At 41.1% G+C, this 23,294-nt stretch overlaps 1 protein-coding gene across 1 annotated transcript; it reads right to left on the bottom strand.

Moving 5' to 3' along the window:
- Window positions 1–5,534: 5,534 nt before the first annotated feature.
- Window positions 5,535–6,581, bottom strand: LOC147897227 (uncharacterized). Its single transcript, XM_087380757.1, has one exon. The coding sequence runs from the start codon at window positions 6,415–6,417 to the stop codon at window positions 5,830–5,832; it is 588 nt and encodes a 195-aa protein (XP_087236883.1). The 5' UTR covers window positions 6,418–6,581; the 3' UTR covers window positions 5,535–5,829.
- Window positions 6,582–23,294: the final 16,713 nt, after the last annotated feature.

A 23,294-nucleotide genomic window follows, 5' to 3' on the forward strand; every position in this document is an offset into this window, starting at 1 on the left:
CACTGTCTGCTACACCTGGCTGGTCCAAGCTAGTAACAGGATGCTGAAAACAGTCCCAAACTGATGCGAAATAGTGGCAAACTCCTCGTGACAAGTGCGGCTGCAAACTGAAGCTCTCTGATGCAACGAACTGAAGACTGGCACCTCCAAATAGCTCCAAACAGCTACGATTCAGATATTGGCAGTTTGAAAACTCCATGATCCACTCCAGGGAGTCTCCCAGGTCAGAACAGGAGCATGCGATTGGGGAAAGGATAGCAGAAAGGGAGCAGAAGCATGCGTCTGGGAGAGAAGATAATGGAAGTCAGCTGAAGAGAGCTGTCCAAGATTTTGATCTCTCTGATAATATGGAAGAAATACCGCAAGGGGCGGCACGTTTTGGGGCCAATACAGTGTCAGGTGTGACTCCAAGGTAATCTAGCTCTGGGATTGTTGTTCAAAGTTTCTTTCTCGCAAATCTGAATTTTCTAAGAGGCTGTAGTTTCTGTTAATTGCTCAGTAATTGTATCTATCATCCTTTGGGGATTCCGAAGGCCGGTGACAAGAGTTCTGCTCTGATGTTCTCAGCAGACACAGCTCCCTTCCATGGAATCCTTACGCAGATGTCAGGGACCCATGCTCCTTCAAGAACTCTCCAATGTGGTGGTGACTCCCACTCATGCGAGGTGTTATCTGCAGGCTGAGCGCTGCTTTGGACGCAGCCTGATCCAAGGCTATCTGAAGTGTTGAGACCCCTAATGTTTGTGGCCTTTATAGGGGCTGGATTCCCTCCAAAAAGTAAAGCACTCCTGCAAGAGAAACTAGGTTTTCTTTCCTTCCTTTTGACAGGGCCAAAGCTTCTGGCAAGGGAGAATAATCTTAGTGAAATACTTCGCTCCGGACAAACGGTCTATCAAATCATCGGAACGAGAAAGAGGGTATCGATTCTTAATTGTCACTTTATTCAATCGTTTATAGTCTATACACATTCTCCACGAACTATCTTTCTTCTTTCTTAAGAGGACAGTTCTAGAGGGCTACGACACAAGAGCTACAGGAGTATCTTCATTAACGGAATTGGATCTAGCCAATGTGGGTCCGTCAAGAGGGGGTGTTGAAATAGGATTGGTCACCTCCCCACCTGTGAGCCCCCATATGAGGAGTGCATCGGGGAGGTGGACCATAGAGTAGTTATAGGCATGGGGCTGCACATGGAGAAGACAGAAATACCAGTTCAGCAAGGTTATTGGGACCCTAGAGGCTTGGAAATGAGGCTGGATTATAAGCAGGCATGCCTGGGCCAATGGCAGCCAGACATGTGGCCGGGCAGGGCCAGTAAAAGGCCTGCAAGTGAGCCCCCAGAGGAGGATGTATAGGCTGGAAGGCTGAATCGGCTAAAGGGCCTGTTCTTTGGTGGGGGGCAACCAGCCCCTATAAAAGGGGGTCATTTTGGCCTTCCTTTGACATCACTTGGAGCGGCTCTCAGACAACAGACAGATGCAGCAGAGGGACCTACCTTGGGCCTCCATTCAGGAGGAGGAGGTGACCCAGAAGAAGCTGCAGACTGAGCTAGAGTGGCAGCCCACCTAGGCTGGCTTTCCGGACAGCAAGGTGGAAGGGATCCTTTGGACAGAGAGTCTGTTGGAAAGGTCACCTCCCCATCTGTAAGCCCCCATATGAGGAGAGCATGGGGGAGGGAGACCTAGGGCGGTACCCAACAGAAAAAGAGAGAAAGGGGCTGCCACATAGACAGCATCATGGCTGTCATGTGAGCAGCACATCTAGAGCTGTTATGCGCAGGACAGAGGGCCAGGATAGTGCGGAAGCATGGCAGATCTGTACGGATTACAGATGCCTGCTGTACGGCTGGTTTCAGGGACACGTACGGAGCTCAGGCAGGAGCCCTAGAGCTGGAACAAGCCTGGAGCAGAGGCAAGATAGTCTGGGACAGATTGCGATGGATCTAGGACATGGAGGCACACTGTTTGCAGTAGGTTTGGGGGGGGCTGGACCCTGAATATATAGTAGGGCATCTGCCCTTGAAAGGAGGGCCAAAGCCCTAGTGTTGTGGGCCAAGGGCCCTTGTAATGAGAGCCCTTTAAGGGCGGTTTTCCAGCAGACTGGTCGGCCTGTTTGGATCGGCCAGAATGATGCTGCTGGTCGGTTTTTTGGAGCAGGCCTTGGGTCTATATAAAGAGGCCATTGGGCCTCATTCATTCATCACTTGGTGCAGCAGTTCAGGGAGCAGAAGGAGCAGCAGATCAGCCACTTGTGGGTCTCTATCCAGATGGTGACAAGAGAGCTGTAGAGCTGCAGATCTAGCTCAGAGTGCTGCCCACCTAGGCTGGTGCAAAGACAGCAAGGTGTTGTGATCGGCTGTTTTCCAGCAGACTGGTCAGCCTGTTTGGGTCGGCCAGAATGATGCTGCTGGTCGGTTTTTTGGAGCAGGCCTTGGGTCTATATAAAGAGGCCATTGGGCCTCATTCATTCATCACTTGGTGCAGCAGTTCAGGGAGCAGGAGCAGCAGATCAGCCACTTGTGAGTCTCTATCCAGAAGGTGACAAGAGAGCTGTAGAGCTGCAGATCTAGCTCAGAGTGCTGCCCACCTAGGCTGGTGCAAAGACAGCAAGGTGTTGTGATCTGGACGGAAAGTCTACAGAAGCTCGAGATGGAGCACGCGAACTCGAGTCTAGAGATAGCCAGTAGATAGGAGAAGGACCTTGTGGTAAGATCACAGGACCACATCATTGGTGGGACTCTGGATCTGTCTCTTTTGTATTGTGTCCATAGTTGTGGACGGAAATATATATTGGTGGTTTCTCTATCTGGTTGGTTCATTGTCTATTGATGAGTCTGCACATCTATTGAATGCACATAAGTAAAGAAGTTTGTGATTCCACACCCACACCGCACACTGTGTGAGCTCCTGGGCATTACTATAAGTCTTCCGCTGTGTGTACCCTCTGTTGGGTCTTTTCTAACAGAGTCTACATAAGCTCAGTGGAGCACACGGGCTCAGAGATCTAGAGGTGCCAAGCATATAGTAGGAGAACATTTTGGTATTGTATTGTGTCCAGTTTGTGGACCAACGGAAGCATAGAAGTGTTGCTTCTATATTTGTTTTGACGCACAATCTATTTGTTTTGGTGCGAAGCATATAGTAGTAGAACATTTTGGTATTGTATTGTGTCCAGTTTGTGGACAAACGGAAGCATATAATTGTTGCTTCTATATTTGTTTCGATGCACAATCTATTTGCTCGCCTGCACACACGTGAATGGTTGTGAAGTACACATGTTGATGAAGCTTGATTCCATAGCGAAACACTTTCGTGTGTAATTCCTGGGCCCATCTATCAATCTCTAGCTCAGAGTGCTGCCCACCTAGGCTGGTGCAAAGACAGCAAGGTGTTGTGATCTGGACGGAAAGTCTACAGAAGCTCGAGGTGGAGCACGCGGACTCGAGTCTAGAGATAGCCAGCAAATAGGAGAAGGACCTTGTGGTAAGATCAGAGGACCACATCATTGGTGGGACTCTGGATCTGTCTCTTTTGTATTGTGTCCATAGTTGTGGACGGAAATATATATTGGTGGTTTCTCTATCTGGTTGGTTCATTGTCTATTGATGAGTCTGCACATCTATTGAATGCACATAAGTAAAGAAGTTTGTGATTCCACACCCACACCGCACACACTGTGTGAGCTCCTGGGCAATACTATAAGTCTTCCGCTGTGTGTACCCTCTGTTGGGTCTTTTCTAACAGAGTCTACATAAGCTCAGTGGAGCACACGGGCTCAGAGATCTAGAGGTGCCAAGCATATAGTAGGAGAACATTTTGGTATTGTATTGTGTCCAGTTTGTGGACCAACGGAAGCATAGAAGTATTGCTTCTATATTTGTTTTGACGCACAATCTATTTGTTTTGGTGCGAAGCATATAGTAGTAGAACATTTTGGTATTGTATTGTGTCCAGTTTGTGGACAAACGGAAGCATATAAGTGTTGCTTCTATATTTGTTTTGATGCACAATCTATTTGCTCGCCTGCACACACGTGAATGGTTGTGAAGTACACACATGTTGATGAAGCTTGATTCCATAGCGAAACACTTTCGTGTGTGATTCCTGGGCCCATCTATCAATCTCCACTGCGATCTCCACTGCGAAATACTTCTGGTAGGGTTTCATTTTCTAACAAAGGGATGGTTTCCATACTTGCCTTATGGATCTAAAGAAAGCCGTACCAGAGCAAGTATAGAACTCTAATCACCAGATAGCTAGCCTGAATGAAGTTAATAAGCATGCCGTGGTCACCTTTGATCACAGAATGAATTTCTCATAGAAGCCATTTGGATGTCAGATAATTTTACTCAAGCTCTCGAGCAAAAACCAAAGAAGCTAGAAAGAGTTGAATAAGCCAAGAAAGCAACAGATATCTAGATGAATCCAAGAACATGCCCAAGCTCATCCTCTAAAAATACAACACATAGCACAGTTACAATCTCATGATAGTCACTCGTAAGGTTGAAAACCACAACTCCATCACGCATAGTAGGGACTAGCTACTATTACATCCTCACTAACATCATCAGCGCCCAACAGTGGGTGTAGACCATCGTATAAACATGTGCTCTCACACATACAAATCCACACACCCACACATACTTGAGCATCCATTAATACAAAGGTCTTCATATCAAGTTTTTGTCAGTGAAGGGCAGACTCCTCCGTGACAAAGGCTAGCACTAAAGGAGAAGGCTAATCAAAAAGTAGTACACACTGTCTTCATTCAACTTACACCTGCTTGTAAAGACTATATGATCAAAGGAGCATCCAAGCAAAAAATGCTTAGACCATCTAGTTGATAGGACTTAAGATAGAAAGAATTTATCGCAATATCAGCAGGCCGCAACATGGACGAAAACTTCACAAGGTAAAATTTGCATCTCCACTAATACAGCAGAAGCATGTATTAGATGAATTGAAGAACATTCCCAAACTCATCCTCTAAAAATACAACACATAGCAACCATTAGAGACGTTAGGACTGTTTTACTTAAAGACACTCAGTCTAAAACTGTTGATGTATAACATTCTAACATGTTGCCTTCCACACCATGTAAGCAATGAGGAAATGGTAACTTATGATATATTCTACTTGGTCTCATAAGTCATTTCGGCCTCCTATGACATTAATACAATTCTCTCTCTCTCTCTCTCTCTCTCTCTCTCTCTCTCTCACACACACACACACACACACACACCCCCCCCACAAAAAAAACACACAGATATAACAGATTAGACATGAAAATCAGTGTCCGTTCAATCTATGTAGCCAGATTGGAATATCTTTAATGCCAAATGAGTTGGTTATCGTTTCCATCACAGACAGCAAATGTGCAAGTGTGTTCGTGGACCGAGACAGATATGGGAACATAGAGTCCAGAAAAGTCACAAATGGACTTATTTAAACCGAGACCAAATTAGCGTGCCTATGTGTGGTAAAGGGATGTGGCATCAATAATCGACAAGAATTGCTCCGATTAAGATATCCAAAATCCTACATGCAGACCAGAGAGTGCCGTTTGACATACTGTTTACCATATAGTTACATTCTAAAGACTCTAATGAAGGCAATTGAGAACGTATGATCTATCAAGGAATGATTATGAAAGAATACAGGTCAGGTAACTCACAGATTTCGTTGTTTTACGGAATTTGCGAGAGAATTAATATGAGATAGCTATCTACCTGTAATTTTTATACAGCATGTACCTTACAAGGACAAATGGCATAGCATTTGTTGTGAATCAGGAAGCAGAAGTACAAAGAACTTGAAGGATGATGCAGATCAAAAGTCTTCATCCATTTGGAAAACGGGCTCACCCGCATATTCAGAACTACCGAGTCGCCTCCCTCTCAAGATAGCCACAACCTCACCTTTGCTACGAGGATTGAGTAATGAGTCCCTGCAAAAGCCTGCGACGGCGTCTCTAATAGCGTCCTGCAACTCCTCCGTGCTCCTCTTCCGCCGGGCCTCCTCCCTAGACCGGAGAGCTTGAATCCTTTCCTCACACAGGGCTTCTAGACCCGTGAGACCGAAAAAGGCGGCTTCTTCCTGAACGGCTCTGAGCGATGCGACGTCCTCAAGCCAGATAGTGCCATTACGGAGATAATTCAAAACATGATGGAACCTTCGGGCGTCCCGATCGATCCAAAGCATGTGATTACCATGAGGGAGGTGCCGCAGAACCCATGCTGCAAGCATAGAATCGCCGTCCATACAGAGGGTTTGCCTGGAGGTCTGGATAATCTGACCGCCAATGCAAAGCACGACGCGATCGTCGTTTAAAAGGGTTTGCGAACTGCTGGTGCTCGGGCTAGGCGCCTGTGAAACATTAAGAGGAACCGCCTGCATGGAGGAGGGGAAGATGGACATGGCAGCAGCAGCAGGAGGAGGAGGAGAAGCGGACGCTTATGAGTAGTGAGTGAAGCGAGAGATGCAGAGGAGCTCTTTGTTTACATGATGATGATGGATGATTAATCTGCTATGTGTTCCATACTCCCATGGTTTTCACACAAAACCATTAATAAACTAGATCCGGGCAGGCTTGTCGCAGCAAATCACGAGTTCATGTGCTTGAATTGCTCTCAATTCACGTGATGTCGTCCTATATGACAAGCTGTGTGAATCGTCCCTAAGTCACGTCTTGAGCCTAAAATGCAAATGTATATGTCATGAAGTTATAAAAGCAATGAAACTCACTTGACATGCATTTTCATTTGCATGAGAATTCTTCCTTTTATTGTCCTTAATAACTACATAGCTCAACAAATAGTAGTCCAATTCTTTGATGTGGATAGAAAGTTGGCAGTGTACATAACCACATGATCGTGTGAAAACATGGTCATGTGGGCAGAAATTTAGCAATACATATAACCACATGTTCATGTAACTACACGTTCATGTGGGGAGGGAGTTGGCACACTTCCTCTCCAAAAATTATAAGACCAAGGAATGTGCCCTTCCTTTAGATATTGCATTATGTATTTTGCGCATCGCATATTGTATTGTGCACATCACATATTGTTTCTTTTTTTGAAGTCATAAGTGTTGTCTATATTTTCATAAAGAAAGTTTTAAAAAATAGCAAAAGTACTTGCTTTATTAATATTTTTGTACATAACAATCTATATCAATCACTCTGCAACGTAAATGTTACACAATTGTTATATGTACAGAAAGTGCCAACAAATCTCTTCACATGAATTATGGCATGAATCCAAAACCTGAAATGCCAAAGCACCTCATTCATGATTGGTTCAATTTGAGCTTTCACTTGTAACACTTGTGATACATATTACCGAATTCTAAGGTTTTGGCCAAACCATAAATGAGCTCGTATCCCACAATAGAAATGATCGCTTTAGGGATGAGACTTGTAGAGAAGATATCGCAGGCTTCGCTATCCTTACATTGGACGAGTCATACAGGATCATACTATTTCTATGGCAAATGGGATTGTCAATATTCATCGGACAAGTTGCAATTGTAGCAAAGGACTTGATCAAACCAAAGGGCTTGCATCTAAGTTTTACAATTCAAGAACTACAAATAGTTTTGTGATCGCAATTTGAACAATGGACTTTGATTGTTCTCTATGTCCAAACGACTTGCAATGCTCATATTGTCCTATGACTCTGACTTAGCTCTCTTAGACAAGTTCTAAGAGTAACCGCCTACTGCCTAATGGCAGTCCTGCAAAGATATGGCCGATTTGAGGGAGAATTTATCGCTTCAAGTAGGGAAATAAGCACCTAATCTTCTCTTCTACAATTCAATGTAAGGATTGTGGTTGAATTCAGAAAAGGTACGCATCGCTCGTTTGATAACGCAATCTTTCTAACAGTTTGGAGAGCCACCACCTACCTTAAAAGAAGTTAGCAACATCTAGGATCAACTGGTTGAGCCTACTGGAAAGTTTACTACGTCCCCCGTTATCAAGACCTAAGATGTCACACATGTGTTTCGCCAAAAATTATTAGCCTAAGGGTTTTAGGGTTTCTAAAAGCCATAGCAAATGCACTTTCCCAATCACCCGAGAGATAGCATCTACAACATCGAATCTAGCTATCCTCATGTACAACCGAAAGGATTCTTCTTGCATTGTGAGCACATGGGATTAGGGATGCCTTTGTGCATTTATCAGCTTATCTAGTCGCTTTCTATTACTAGGTGAGTGATGGGGTATAGTAGTCTAAATAGTGCATATGTGACTGTGGATCTTGAAGCACGTTTTGCAACCAGCTAGTCACATTGAGTGGATCAACACGGGAGCATACTACTAGCAATAGCGGCTTATTGCCAACCTTGATGGGAAATAGTTCCATCAAGTTTGTTGTTTTGAATTGTGATTACAATTTGTGCTTAACGCAATAGTTACTGTTACAAATAGTTCCCAAATAGAAGTACGATGTTACAATTGCATCTCGTAATTTGTCGGTAGTTCCCCTTGATTCATTAGTACATTAAAACCATGCCAATGCCTCATATCAATCTTCTGCTCTATGTGGCCTACACCTGGCTCTTGTTTTAATTGTTGCCTATGCATCATGCTGGTAATTGAAGGGTGGAGAAGCCCGTTTTATTCAATTTAAAAGATATAGGAAGCTTCTAATCTCTTATGTCTAAATTTTGTACTCCTCTTTTATTCAACTCTTTATTAGCACTACCTTCTAGGCAGCACTATACTTACTGTTTTGTTAAAAAAGTATCCCACACAGTTTGTTGCCAAGTGGCCCCCTTCTATTTTGGCTTTCTCTCTCTCTCTCTCTCTCTCTCTCTCTCTCTCTCTCTCTCACACACACACACACACACACACACACACAGACTTTGCAAATCTCTTTGCATTTGCAAGCGGTTGCATCGTCTATTCATCTTGACAATCGTTTGCATCTAGCGGAACTTAAGGTAGTGCTCACGAGTACTTGTACTCACTTGTTAGTATAGTTATTATTTTGTCAATCCAATGAATGTGGACCATTTTGTGTCAAGTGTGGTGTGAGGTTCGATGCTTGCTTCGAGTGCACTTTTTTCCTTTTAGCCTACTTCTCTTACCAGGTATGTGGGCACTTACTCCATTTATTTTGTATATACTACTTTTGGTTTTTGAAAGGTAATGAGATGTGTATGTATTCCTATGTATTTGCTTTGAGAGTGTTTTTTTCCTTTAGCCTACTTCTTACTAGGAATGTGGGCACTTCCTCTACATTTATTTTGTATATGCTACATTTTGTTTTTGAAAGGTAATGATATGTGTATGTATTCCTATGTAAAGACACACTTTTCTTTTAATATGATGTCTCCTAGCATTCCCTCATTCCTTCATTGTGTTCTTTAAGCTACTTATGTTATGGTTCTATCTGATAATAGGATACTTCTCGAGTTTCCTTGAACTTGTGCCATGCAAGTTTCCTCATTTACCTTCCCCACCTTTGGCTTCTTTCCTCATCAACCTTGCTAGAAATCATGTCTCATGCCAATCTCTATTCGGATGTAATCTTCCCTCCACGGGATGTTTTGGTCCAGCTTCCTTTCTTGGCCACTTCGTATATTGAGCTTTGGTACTTTCTCTACTATTGTAGTTGGTTCCTCCTGGAGGAATCGAGGGAGCAGCTTTCCTTCAAGAAAGGGAGCACAATATAAGGGAGCAGCTTTCCTTCAAGAAAGAGCTCTTTCATAAGTAGGATTTTGTCCACGAAAAGCACATTTGCGCTCTTAGAATTTGTGAACTCAAACTCTGAGACGTAATCATCATTAGCTAAGCAGGTGCATTTTAGATGACTCCATTTCATATTCACAAGTGTTTACTAGATGACCTTTGCTATGGCTTAAAACGATCTCCTTCTTTGTATTTTCCTCCCCAGATCAAGTGCAATATGTCAAGTGTTTAGTTTTTTAACTTCATGCTTCCCATCGTTGTTAGCATCATTTACTCTAGCAAAATTGCTTTCAATGGAAAATTCCTGTTTGCCTCCTTGATCTGAGCCACCAGCTATATCTTCACCTATTTGATTTATAGTACGTGGTCCATTGTTGCTAAGGCTTTGATTGTGCATATCATTCACCTTGCGTGATGAAGTTGCTCTAGAGGGTCCTCCCGAGGGTAGATATTCCTTGATTCCTATCCTTCCCCTCCTGGAACTTAAGCCTCTTAGAGGTATCACCGTCAGATTCAAATTCATCTATGCATAGTTTTGGCATGGAGTGCCAACTTAGTATGTAATATGTTACTACCCTTGTCCAAAATCTAGGGTATGGAGGGACAAGGTCCATACATAATATGCATGGATTTCCTTAAAAAATTTCAAATATGCAAGGGAAAAATATGAAAGTTTCATGTCCACCCTCCCACAAAATATAAGGTATATACCTTGAAAAATATGCAAGATTTTAAGATTTGTAAACATTTTTCACAATATGTAAGGCCCAAGGGGGGGGTGTCTTTTGGATGGGGGGGGTAAAATAAAAAATATACTAAAATATGAAAACCTATCTCTTTTCAAATTGATGTAAAATTTTCATGTATTGCCCAAATTTCAAGGTGTAAAGACATATTTGAAGCTCTTTTAGTGTAGAATACAACCATGTTAATTTGAATAATTTCTACTCATGGCATATTGTTAAATTCATCTCATACTCAAGATTTTGATAGGTTTTCTTACTAAAGGGAGTTGGCACCCTAGGAGTTCTGGCTCTAGAGAGCTGTAGAGCCTCTCTGCAGCTGCCCTTCAATTTCCATATTGGGATCGACTTCCTACCAAAGACATCGTAAAAGCAATAATCATTCCCTGCATGAGATGAATCCCCAGCTCGTCTGAGCTTTTGGGGTGCTCCTACCAAATATTTGCGAGTGGCTAACAGTCTCGTATGAATTTCATGTTGCTGGTGTGGAAACTATACTAATTCACACTTGAACTATTGTTGTTGTGGAACGTATTTCTTTGTTTTGCTTCATTAGAGACTATCTATAATTTGAAAATAAATCACATCAAGAATGGAAGACAATATAGTAACTTTAAATTAAATCATAAAAGTTTTGCTTTTCTCTAAATAAATTGTATGCAGCTTTTACCTTTACAAACAAGAGAATTACTTTTCTCAATAATCCTTCCTTGCCCAATGGCACCACTTTTAGCAAAGCCGAGAAGAGAGAGAGAGAGAGAGAGAGAGAGAGAGAGAGAGAGGCGGGGGGGGTGTACAATCTTAACAAGGGCGGAGAATAATTATTTTCTTTTGCACATCCAAATGACTTGTAAAGCATCCATAACAACACAATGCAAACCACAAATGAGCACACATGGCTCAGACTACAACGAGAGTGACCTATATAAGGTATGTACCAAAAATCACACCCCCACAGCAATGACTCGGCGCCGCTACTAAAAAATAGAATTTGGGATGCCTCAAAACATGGGTGTCATTGCATAATCATACTCAATAGGAAAATTTACAAATATCTCTCATTTGCTGGAACTTCAAAATCCCAATTGATGAATGGAAAACAAGGAGTCAACCCTTGCGATTGATCTGCAATAAAAAAATCAAAGGCTTGAACCTTCAAATGGATTTTTGACAGAGAAATAGACAATTTGACATCTCAAAAATATGCATCTGCTTGCTCCCATTGTATGTGCCTTTGCCGATGTATACAATACTTTGCACATGCCTTAATCGTATTCAATTTAAGGCGTGTGCAAAGTTTCATGCCCATTGAATATCATTTATATGGTTGGATAAAAAATACGCATTTGCTTGCTCCCATTATATGTGCCTTTGTACGATGGGTATGATAATTTGCACATGCCTTAATGTTATTTACTTAAGTCTTATGCATAGGCATTAATATTATTTACTTTAAGTCTTGTGCAAAGTATAATACCTATTGGACACCATTTGCATGGGTGGGCATGCTTATTTTCTTGTTTTCCACCATGTCTCATACCTGAGTATAAAAAAATATACATATGCTTGCCCCCATCGTATATGCCTTTTTCTAATGTATAATATACTTTGCACATGCCTTAATATTATTCACTTTAAGGCCCTTGCAAAGTTTCATGCCCATTAGATATCATTCACATGGTTGGACATGCATCTTTTCTTATTTCCCATTGCATCTCATATCCAAGTATTAAAAAATACGCATCTGCTTGCTCCCATTGCACATTGCCTTTGTACGATGGGTACGATGCTTTGCACATGCCTTCATATTATTTACTTTAAGTACTATGTAAAGTATACTACCCATCGGACACCATTTGCATGGTTGGGCATGCTTATTTTCTTGTATTCCACCGCATCTCATATTTGGGTATCAAAAAATACGCATCTGTTTGCTCCCATTGCATGTGCCTTTGTTCAATGGGTAGGATACTTTGCACATGCCTTAATCTTATTTACTTTAATTCTTGTGCAAAGTATCATGCCCATATGATATCACTCGCATGGTTGGACATGCATATCTTCTTGTTCTCCACTACGTCTTATACGTGAGGAAAAAAATATGCATCGCCATGGTCCTATAGCATGTACCTTTGTTGGATGGGTACGATACTTTGCACACACCTTAACCTTATTCACTTTAAGGCCCATGAAAAGTATTATGCTCATTTGATATCATTTGCATGGTTGAACATGCATATTTTCTTATTTTCCACACCGTTTGCATCATTGGGTTGCATATTTTCTTATTTTTCATCACATCTCATACGTGGCACACCTCCAAAACCACAACTCAAAACCAAGTCAAGACACAAAAACTTTAGAAATAATGCCTAAGTATCCATGAATTGTAGGAAAGTGCTCTATTCCAATGGTATATACCGACTTCAGAGCCTATTTCTATTGGTATGTTGCCAAACCCCCTATCTGTTAGTGTGGACCGATTCCAAACCCTATTTTGTCGGTATATACCAATGTATTAGTCTCAGTATGTATCGATACAAAAGTTCGATATATATCAACGATTGCTTCGTACAAAAGGTTGAATCTGCCAGCACTTTTCTCTCCTACAACGCCTCTCCCTCTATTTCACTCGTTTCACCAGTTTCGCCCTCCATTCGATGTTGTTTTCCTTCCGTACAAACAAAGCTCCCTCCCCACCTCCCACTTCTCCATCCTCTCCACAAATCTCCCTCTCCACCTCCAGGTCCTACAACAAACCTCTTCCTCCCTTTCTTTCAAGGTATGTGCTTCTCTTCTCTTTCTTTCTTTTTAAAGTTCATGCTTTCTAAGTTATCCTTTTCCTATGTTTTTCCTCCGCTTCTCTCAAGTTATACTCTACTTTCCCTTTAGTTTCCATTTCTTTTTTCTCTAACAAGAAGCATAAGGAATAGCAAGATATGGTAAAGAACCATAAGTTTTTGCTTGACCCGCGAGTTTAAAAAAAATATAGTTTCCCTTTTTTTTTCATCTAAGAAGAAGCATAAGGAATAGCAAGATATAGTAAAGAACCATAAGTTTTTGCTTGACCCGCTAGTTTATAAAAAAAAAAGTTTCCCTCTCTTTCCTCTTCCTTAGTTTCTCTCTCGCTCTTCCTTAGTTTCTCTCTCTCTCTCTCGCTTGCTCTTTCTCTCTTTTCCTCTCTTCTTCTTTCTTCCATTTCTCTTCTTTCCATCTCTTACTCTCTTTTCCTCTCTTTCTCTGTTCCCGTCTTTCCCTCTCTTTTCCTCTCTTTCTTTGTTCCCGTCTTTCCCTCTCTTTTCCTCTCTTTTCTCTCTTCCTCTCTTTCCTCTTTGACTCTCTCTCTTGATCTTCCTCTCTCTCTCTCTCTCTCTCTCTCTCTCTCTCTCTCTCTCTCTCTCTCTCTCATTTCTCTCTTCCTCTTTCTCTCTTTCTCTCTTCCTCTCTTTTCTCTCTTTCTCTCTCTCTTTCCTCTTTCTCTCTTTCTCTCTTGCTCTTCGTCTCTTTCTCTCTTTCTTTTGCTCTTCTTCTCTTTTGCTCTTTTTTCTCTCTTCCTCTCTTTTCCTCTCTTCTTTCTTCCATTTCTCTTCTTTCCATCTCTTTCTCTCTTTTCCTCTCTTTGTCTTTCACTCTTCCTCTTCCTCTCTTTCTCTCTTCCTCTCTTTCTCTCTCTTTTGCCTCTCGATAGTCTCTATATTTGCAAATGCAAGTACAATTATGTGTGATATAGTGATTCATTTTTTGCATTCTTGGTTTGCAATGTGTTTTCTATGCCCCTACTTGCTTGTTCTTTTCCACCAGATTAATAGACTACCCAAATCCCCGACAGTCTTGATAAAGGGAATGCTGAGGTAACCCTTTGAATTATATAGCACATGAAAATATACAACATACAACCTAAAGAGATTGAGATCAAGTTCTTTCCAAACCGTGAACACTATAAAAGAATTAACGGGAGTATTCAGTAAAGAAACTAAAGGCAATATTGTTGTGGCCATCTTGGAAGATGGTGGTAGGCTTAATACTAAAAGAACTACCATGTACTATTTACAAGTTGCAAATGGCATGGATATCGTGGATAATGAATTGGTAACTGAACTTGTTTTTTTGGAGTGTTCATGAATTGGCACTGCAACTAGTATCAACATTATACTAATTTGTTTTCCCTTTTGTTTAAATACTAGATTACCTTCTTCTATGAGACAGAAGTTGGAAGAAATTGGATGGTTGATGAGTTAAATTCAAGGGAATTTGCTATGTGCATTCTTAAGAATGCATATGTAAATACCAAAAGAGCCATCCAATATTCTCACTTTATTGAATGATGCCACAAGTCAAGAAGAATTGATGGAAGTAGCAAGCTATTGGAAAAAACAAAAGTCTTCCTACAAAGACGTACATTCTTCTCCATATTTCATTTATTAGTTATATTTAAATATAAAAGTTAAATTTTATTAAGATCCTTCTTGGTTTTATGTAGATTGAAGGTGAATTCAAGTTTAATCCTAAAAGCAAGCCTTTTTACCATGTTTGCTCAGAATGTAGCTCAAAAGTACAAATGAACCAAAGCTTGGAGAATGATGCTTTATACTACCCAAAATGCCAGAACGATATTGACCCGAAATTAATACCATTAATGACAAGCATCATTACTACAACTACAATCAAAATCAATGTTTTTGCTATAAATGAATGGCTCACATTATTTTTAGGAATGAAAAAGGAAATCAAGGCCTACTATAATGAGAATTGAGTAAGGTTGTATAAGCAAGTTAATGCAAAAAGAATACATGGAAGATTCAAAATGGCTAGCTTGAACTTTGTTGCTAGCTACAACAACATGCAAGGTAAAAAACACAAGATAAAGAGTGATGATGATATAGACAGTAAGAAATTAAAAGCAAAAACGACTAAAGGCAAAGTTGAGAAGATGGATCAGCTTGGAAATGTCACACTACTTTTTTATTTGAACTATATATGAGAAACTTTCCTTCATTTATGGCACCTAGCGCAATTGAAATTTATCTAAAATTGAGCTTGTAAGAGCATCCAATGTTTATTGACTTGTTTTTAAATTCTAATGAACACCAAATGTTATTTCATTTGAAAACATTGGTTAATTACTCTTAATGTAGTGTCTAATGTGTGGGGGTTAAAGGCTATTGTGCCTTAACCTTGGTTATGTACAATACTTAAACACATATACATATGGATGACATAGAAGATTAGGGTGTTTTGCACTCACCAAAAACTTGTGTGATCTCCCTCTCTCTCACCCTCTTTCATTCCGCTTCCATTGAGAGCACTCTCATCTGGTATCAGAGCTATTGTTCCTTTCCTTCTTGTCGCCCTTTACTTTCCTACTGTTGTGGAAGCTTGTGAGAGAGCTTCTATTTGCTTGTGGCTTTGAAACGGAGAAAGGGAATTTGTTTTTCTTGCTATTGCAGCAGTGATTTCTAGCCCATTGCCTAATTCCTAGAGCTTGTTTCTTGCTTGTTTCCAGCCTAGGAAGGGTTATCTTTGCCCATAGTTGCTACGTGGAGGCTCCTACTACCCATGGAAGCTGTATTTTCACATATACTAGGTCGTTTTTGCTATTTGGTGTGTATACAACTGGCTGCCCCTCCTTTTTGGATAGTTTGTGGCTTGATTCAAGAGCGGGAGGTCATATATTATCCCTTGGGAAGCAAAAACGACCTGCTTCAACATGATTTCAACTTGTGGTTTGCTGTTTTTTACCCTTCAGGAGAAAAAAACGAGTTTCTTTCTAGAGAGATTCTACTGCTACGAGCAACAAGTTGCACTTGGAGGGTAGCAGCATGAGTAGCCAGCAACAACTAAGCAAGTTTAGAGCAAGAAAATAACATGTGTCAAAAAAATGATCCTCTTCTACGTTTCCACAATCGTGTGGTGGACCCCGGCTTGTAGAGGCCACCATTTGCAATTCCAACACTCTCGGTGGATTCAAAGCAGTCCAAAACTTCTACTTGTGAAGCTGCTTCCGACTCTGTGGAGATTTGGATAAGTTTTGTCTCTCTGAGTTCTTCTTACATCCCGATGCTCGTGGTTTGTACCTGCTTGCATAGGCCACCATTTCAAAATTTGTCTATTTCGGTGGATTGGGGATGGGCCCAAACTATTATCTGCAAATTCTTGCATAATTTGGTGAAGTATTCTTCAAGCTGTGATTCTGTGAGTCGACGTTCTTCTTCTCTATTGTTGCATTAATTGAAATTTTTACACAGGTGTCATGTGGCATTTTGGCTAAGGTTAAGTTTCCTAAGGTTCATTTTTTGCCCCATCAAACTTTTTAATGTTGAATTTTTCCTTTTTAGACATGGAAGAAAATGCCATGATGCAAATGAAACAAAATCCCAAATGCTAGTACCTGCAAGAGAGAAATCACACCAAATACTAGGTGCACCCAAATGTGTATGCCAAAATAAAAGGCAATATGACCAAACCTCAAAGGCTCAAAGCATCAAAATGCATCAGACTCATGTGCATATACTATGCATCCATATGAGCAAATCTAGCCCAAAAGAAAATGCCAACTACAATGGCAAAACAATGGCAATGGCAATGCCAATAAGTGCCAAAATGCCTCAAGCATAAATGTTATCCATGAGCATATGCATCAGTAAAATCTCATCCAAGAGATCATAGCACAACCTATGCATCCACTGCAATATGTCAAAGATGTCCCTCAACATAAAATAGTATATGTGTGCTAAATGTCCATCAATAAAGCATCCCACAAGGCAATCTGGGCCAATCAGTGCATCCAACAAGGATCGCAATGCATCCAAATGGCCTATAAAGCATCCACTACAACCCAATGCAAGCCACAAATGAGAGCACATGGCTCAGACTACAAATAGAGTGATCTGCATAAGGTATATCCAAAGAATCATGGTCCCACGATAATGACCGCTAGTGAAAATAGAACCTGAGATGCCTCAAAACATGGGCGTCACTGTATTATCAGACTTAGCAATAAAATATGCAAATATATCTCTTCTGCCACAACTCCAAAATATCATCCAAGGATGGAATAAGAGCCAGTCTACCCTAAACTTTTCTTTGTGGAAAGAACAGATAAGAGATGTGCTTATTCAAAAGAAGCATATTAACCCTTGGTAAGGATTGAAGCTAAGCCTGCAAATATGTTTGAGGATGATGATTGGAATAAGTTGGATGCATTAGCAAAGTGTATTGTTAGACTTCATCTTATAGAGTCAATCTATTTCACAGTAGTAAATGAGAAAACTACGGAGGATTTGTGGAAGAAATTACGTGGCACTTATGAGAAAGAAACTGCCTCTAATTAAGTTTACCTCATGAAGAGGTTGTTTGAGCTGCAAATGAAGGGGTCTCCATTGATTCTCGCTTGAATGAATTCAATATTATTTTTAGCCAGATTAGCTTCAAAAGATGAATTTTGATGTGGAGACTAAGGCAATATTCCTCTTATGTTCACCTTTCGTACATCTGTCACTAACTCTGCACTTGGTGGAGTAGTAAAATTTGATGATGTTGTGGGTAGCTTGTGGGCCGAGAATATTAGACGGAAGTCTATGGACGGCAACAAGCAGGATGCATCCTTAAATGTGCAAAGGGGTAGATCACAATTCAACCAAGTGTGGCTAATATGCAGGCAGGACATCAAGTTGAAATGGCCCTCAGAAGATTAGGTAGAGTGTCTAGACCGCGTGAGAGATTTGTTCCAAGGGTAGACTATGTGATGCTTACTAATTGCAGAGAGCCTTCTTGCTATAGGAAAGCTATGATGCGCGAGGATCAGTGCAAGTGGGAGTATGCTATGTAATCTGAGATGAATTCACTCATGAAGAATAAGACTTGGGACTTGGTTTCTTTGCCAGATGGAAAGAAAGCATTGCCATGTAAATGGGTCTACAAGATGAAGGTCACAAGTGACGATGTGCCTAAGTGTAAGGCTCATTTGGTTGCCAAAGGCTTCAAGCAAGAGAAGGGTGTGGACTTTGATGAGATCTTCTCTTCCATTGTGAAGATGACCACACTTATGCATACTTGGACTTGTGGTAGTAGAGGATATGGAGCTTATGTAGATGGATGTCAAGATGGCTTTTTGCACAGGGATCTGCATGAGGAAATTTACGTGGTACAACTGAAAGGCATTGAAGAAAAGGGCAAAGAAAATTTGGTTTGCAAGCTAAAAAAGAGTCTCTATGGCCTTAAGCAGGCACCTAGAGAATGGTATCAAAAGTTTAATGCTTTCATTAAGTCCCAAGGTTTCAGAAGAAGTGAGATTGATCAGTGACCTCTACACTAAAAGGGTTAAGGATAATAGCCTAATACTCTTGGCACTTTACGTGGATGATATGCTATTGGCTAGAAAGACCAGTTATGAGCTGGATGCATTGAAGGCCAAGTTGCATGAGGCCTTTAACATAAAGGATTTGGGACTCGCAGGTCATTTACTTGGTATACGCATCACGTGTGACCAAAGTAGAAAACTCCTTTGGCTTTCAAAGAAGGAGTATGTTACAAAAGTGTTGCAGCATTTCAATATGGAGAGGGGGAAGGCAGTAAGTACTCCATTACCTCCATATGTGAAACTGAGTCAGGCAGATAGTCCCAAATCAGATGATGAGAGGGCCATGACGGCCAAGGTTCCTTATGCATCAGCGGTGGGGAGTCTTATGTATGTTATGATAGCTACTAGACCGGACATTGCATTTGTAATGGGAGTTGTTAGCAGGTATATGGCTTATATAGGAAAGAGACATTGGGAGGCAGTTCAGTGCATCATGAGGTACATGAAGGGTACCAACTAGATGTGCATATGCTTTGGCACACAAGAGATGTGTATACTTAGGTACACAGATTCAGACTATGCAAGGCATGTGGATAGCAAGAGATCCAATTTTGGTTGTGTTCACCTTTGTAGGTGGTGCAGTGTCGTGGATGTCTCGCATAGAAAAGTGCATTGCTTTGTCTACCATAGAGGCCAAGTATGTTTGTAGCCATAGAGGGTTGCAAGGAGGCTATATGGCTTGATCGGCTAGTGGGAGATTTGGGGATTCATACAGGTGTACCGACATTGCATAGTGATTCCATGAGTCTTTTTTAGCTAGCATAGAATCCGGTCTTTCATGCAAAGACCAAACACATTGAGGTCAGGTACCATTTCATCAGGGAGGTACTTGAGGACAAGCGCTTAGAGCTTGTCAAGGTTCATATAGATGATAACCTTGTAGATATGCTGACGAAGAGTCTACCTAGTCAACGGTTTGAGTATTGTTGTGTATTGATTGGCATTGGATAGCATGTCCACTTGTTGTTGTTCCTTAAAGGCACATTAGCCTTTAAGTGGAAGGTTGTGGGGGTTAAATGACACTGTGTCTTAATCCTGGTTATGTACAATACTCAAACACACATATATATGGATGACATGGAAGATTAGGGTGTTCTGCACCCACCAAAAACTTGTGTGGCTCTCCCTCTCTCTCACCCTCTTCCATTCCGTTTTCGTTGAGAGCACTCTCATAATGTTCATGATAATAGTGCCTTGGTTTTAAGTATTCAATCATCATCATCCATGGCCATGTATTTTTCCCAAAACTGGCTTTATTTACTTGTTATTTTACATTTGGATGTAATAAATCACACACAAAAGGGATTTAAATCACCTTGTACTTTGTGTTGCTTTTGGAATATTTATAGGTTTCAAGTCAAAGTACATATATAAGGCATGATTATAATAGATAAAACCTTAAATGTGCAATGAACTTCAAATTTCAAATATGCACCTAGTGATTGTTTGTTCAACAATTGAAGCTTCCTCATGGGGTTTAAGTACTCTTCTATAATATATGTGAAATCATAATTGATAGTTTTTTGATCGCCCTTAAAAACAAAAGCATGATGCACAAACTTGCATCCGCACTCTTTTGGCACTGGAGATACTTCCAACTTTACATGGAATATATACAAAAGAAGAATACTTCCATTGTATGTGATTACCACTTTTGGCAAATGGATTATAGGGTGACCATTTTTGCATTTATTGGTCAGCAAGATGATTTAATTGTTCAATTACACTTTGGTCTTCAACTCGTATAATATTGTATATCACATATGTTGATAAATCCCACACACCTTCTTTGCACATTTTATATGATGACCAATGAAGACATGTTGAGCATCTTGAACCATTTCTAACAACTCTGAGACATCCTATACAAGCAACAAGCCAAAGTCAAAGCATGACACAACTAGAATTAACAAAACACAATCTACAAAGATTACAAGGTTGTTGAGAGTTGTGGTGCCATGAGCACATGTAGAGCAAAGGTATGAGTAAAGGGCAAGCTGCCACATGGCATGGAGGAGATATCCCATATGTGAGCAAGCATATGCATGTAAATACCCTCACCTATAAAAGGGAGGTTCATTTGAAGTAATATCAATCAAGCACTTTGCACTATCTCAAGATTCTCTTTATGAGTCCAAGGTAATCTATCTTGGAACCTAATTGACTTGAGTTATAGATCATGAGCACTCTCTTCATCATGTTTACACATAGGTTTCATCCACCTTAGAGCATTCCATCGATCTTGAGTCACGCATGTTTTGTCATGGTATCAGAGCATAGGTTTAGCTCTCCTAGTTTAGCTCATTAGTAGTTCACTAGGATTACTTCCATTCCTAGATTAGTTCTAGAATGTAAGATTAGTTTTAGATCTCGAGAGTTCTTCATTTAGAGAGTTGAGTTCATTGTGAGCTTGAGTGTTTCTTGTTGAGAGAGATTTTTTGTCCCCATTGTTCTTGTGAAAAAAAATGACAGGGAGAGAGGATCAGAAATGTGCTTCTCTGGCCTCCATAGCTCTACTCCTAAATCCGTGCCTTAAAGCTCAAGGACAATGACCTCCAAAGTGCATGTAGCTTAAGCCACACCCAAGGACTCTGCAGCTCACAGTGTGCCCAAGCCACGAACGGGACTGCAACTAAGGCTCCAAGACTCCAGCGAATAAATGAATGCCTAGAAGCTCCTGCAATAATGTTGATGGAGGCTGTATCACCTTCATCTACGGGATTGCTCCATGGCTTCCCCACCACTAAGGACGAGGATCAAGGGCGGTCTGAGAGTTATTGAAAGGGTGAAAGCAATATTTAGAGCATTCGTGCGCCTTCAAGTACTCCTGTTGTGCCAACTTTAGCTCTGAGAAGCTCCTCCGACCAACAATGACCTCCAACATAAAGCTGTCTCTTCAAACATCTCTCCAACTATGCCATAGCTCTCCGCTTCTCCAACGACCTCTAGCTAAGTACCATGAGTCGATAGCCCAACACCACTCAAAGCTCTCCAGCAGCCTCAAAGGCAGCTCCAGCCCATCATCTTGGCCACCTTCATCGACGATAAACCTCCTCCAATGCAACTACAACAAGTGATGACCACAACAGTGCAACAAGTAGCACCAATGAGGCAACCAACAATGAAGAAAGCTCCTAAGGCGCAGCCCAAGGCCAGCAAAAGCAGCAGATGATGACCAAAGCATCTCCAGCGACTCCCGTGACAGAGGTAAAATGTGCCATTGAGCCAAGCTCCTAGTGCAATCAACAACTCTGAACAACTTCAATGGCTCTAGCTCCTACTCCAGCTTCATCAACGAGATGCTCCCACGTTCTGTGCCATAGCTCATAGCTCCTGAGCTCCTCCGTCGCCATCATCGCAAAAGGCTCAAAGCTCTATTTTCTTCCTTCTGCTAAGGTTCCAGCTTTAGACCATGTGGCAGACAAGCCACTCAGCTAAGCCTGTATGACCTTAGGTTAGTCTATGGTTAGGAGTTTGACACTTGTCAAGATAGTATTTAACTGTGGTTAGATTAAAGATCACCATGGTTAGGTTCAATTGCTTGGACCATGGTTAAGTTTTCTTAGACTTGGGTTGATTTAGTTCGGTTAGAAGATTGCCACATCATAAGTGCCAACTAAGCACACAAAAGCCCTTTCTAAGCACAGTATGGAATTCAGCATGTGAATCCTTGTGCCACATCATCAAAGGCCATCTTCTTTACAAAAACTTCGACAAGCCATAACTTGCAATCCAAGAAGAATTTGGCCACACTCCAAAAAGGAAAAGTGATCGTCTTTTTGAGCTCTATGTGCTTGTTAAGTTAGAATCATTATATGCAATTAGACACTACTAATATTAAAAGAATTCAATTGGTAAGACCTTTGCAACAAATGATAAAGCAAAGCATGAATGCACACATCGCTGTCATAAGTATGCCAAAAGCACAAGTGCATGAGATGACCATAGCATGAAGCATAGCATCCACACATAAAGCATCAAGGCACATGGAAGAACAAAGCATCATGCATGAAGCTACACAAGGAAGAAGATTGCAGATTGAAGAACCAGTAGGTCAACTACACAGCATCGTCATCAAGCCATGAGCCAAAAGGTGACATCAATGGAATGTATTGAGAGAAAAAAAAAAAAACCTTGCCAACCTTGCCTATATTTTGTAAATCAAACCTGACCACCTGAGAGTAGCTATGTAAGCACCCAAGGGAGGATTTAATCTTGTAACTCACATCTGACCACCTTGCAGTAGCCAAAGAATCATGGCACCAAGGGGAGGTGTTGAGAGTTGTGGTGCCATGAGCACATGTAGAGCAAAGGTATGAGTAAAGGGCAAGCTGCCACATGGCATGGAGGAGATATCCCACATGTGAGCAAGCATATGCATGTAAGTACCCTCACCTATAAAAGGGAGGTTCATTTGAAGCAATATCAATCAAGCACTTTGCACTATCTCAAGATTCTCTTTATGAGTACAAGCTAATCTATCTTGGAACCT

This window comes from Dipteris shenzhenensis, chromosome 10 (genome assembly GCF_047967505.1).
Source record: "Dipteris shenzhenensis isolate YYH24624 ecotype China chromosome 10, Dip_SZ_1.0, whole genome shotgun sequence".
NCBI classification, from domain to species: Eukaryota; Viridiplantae; Streptophyta; class Polypodiopsida; order Gleicheniales; family Dipteridaceae; genus Dipteris; species Dipteris shenzhenensis.

What these genes read in the sequence shown, in the direction of transcription:
- LOC147897227 (XM_087380757.1), bottom strand. Translation starts at nt 6,417, where the DNA reads ATGTCCATCTTCCCCTCCTCCATGCAGGCGGTTCCTCTTAATGTTTCA.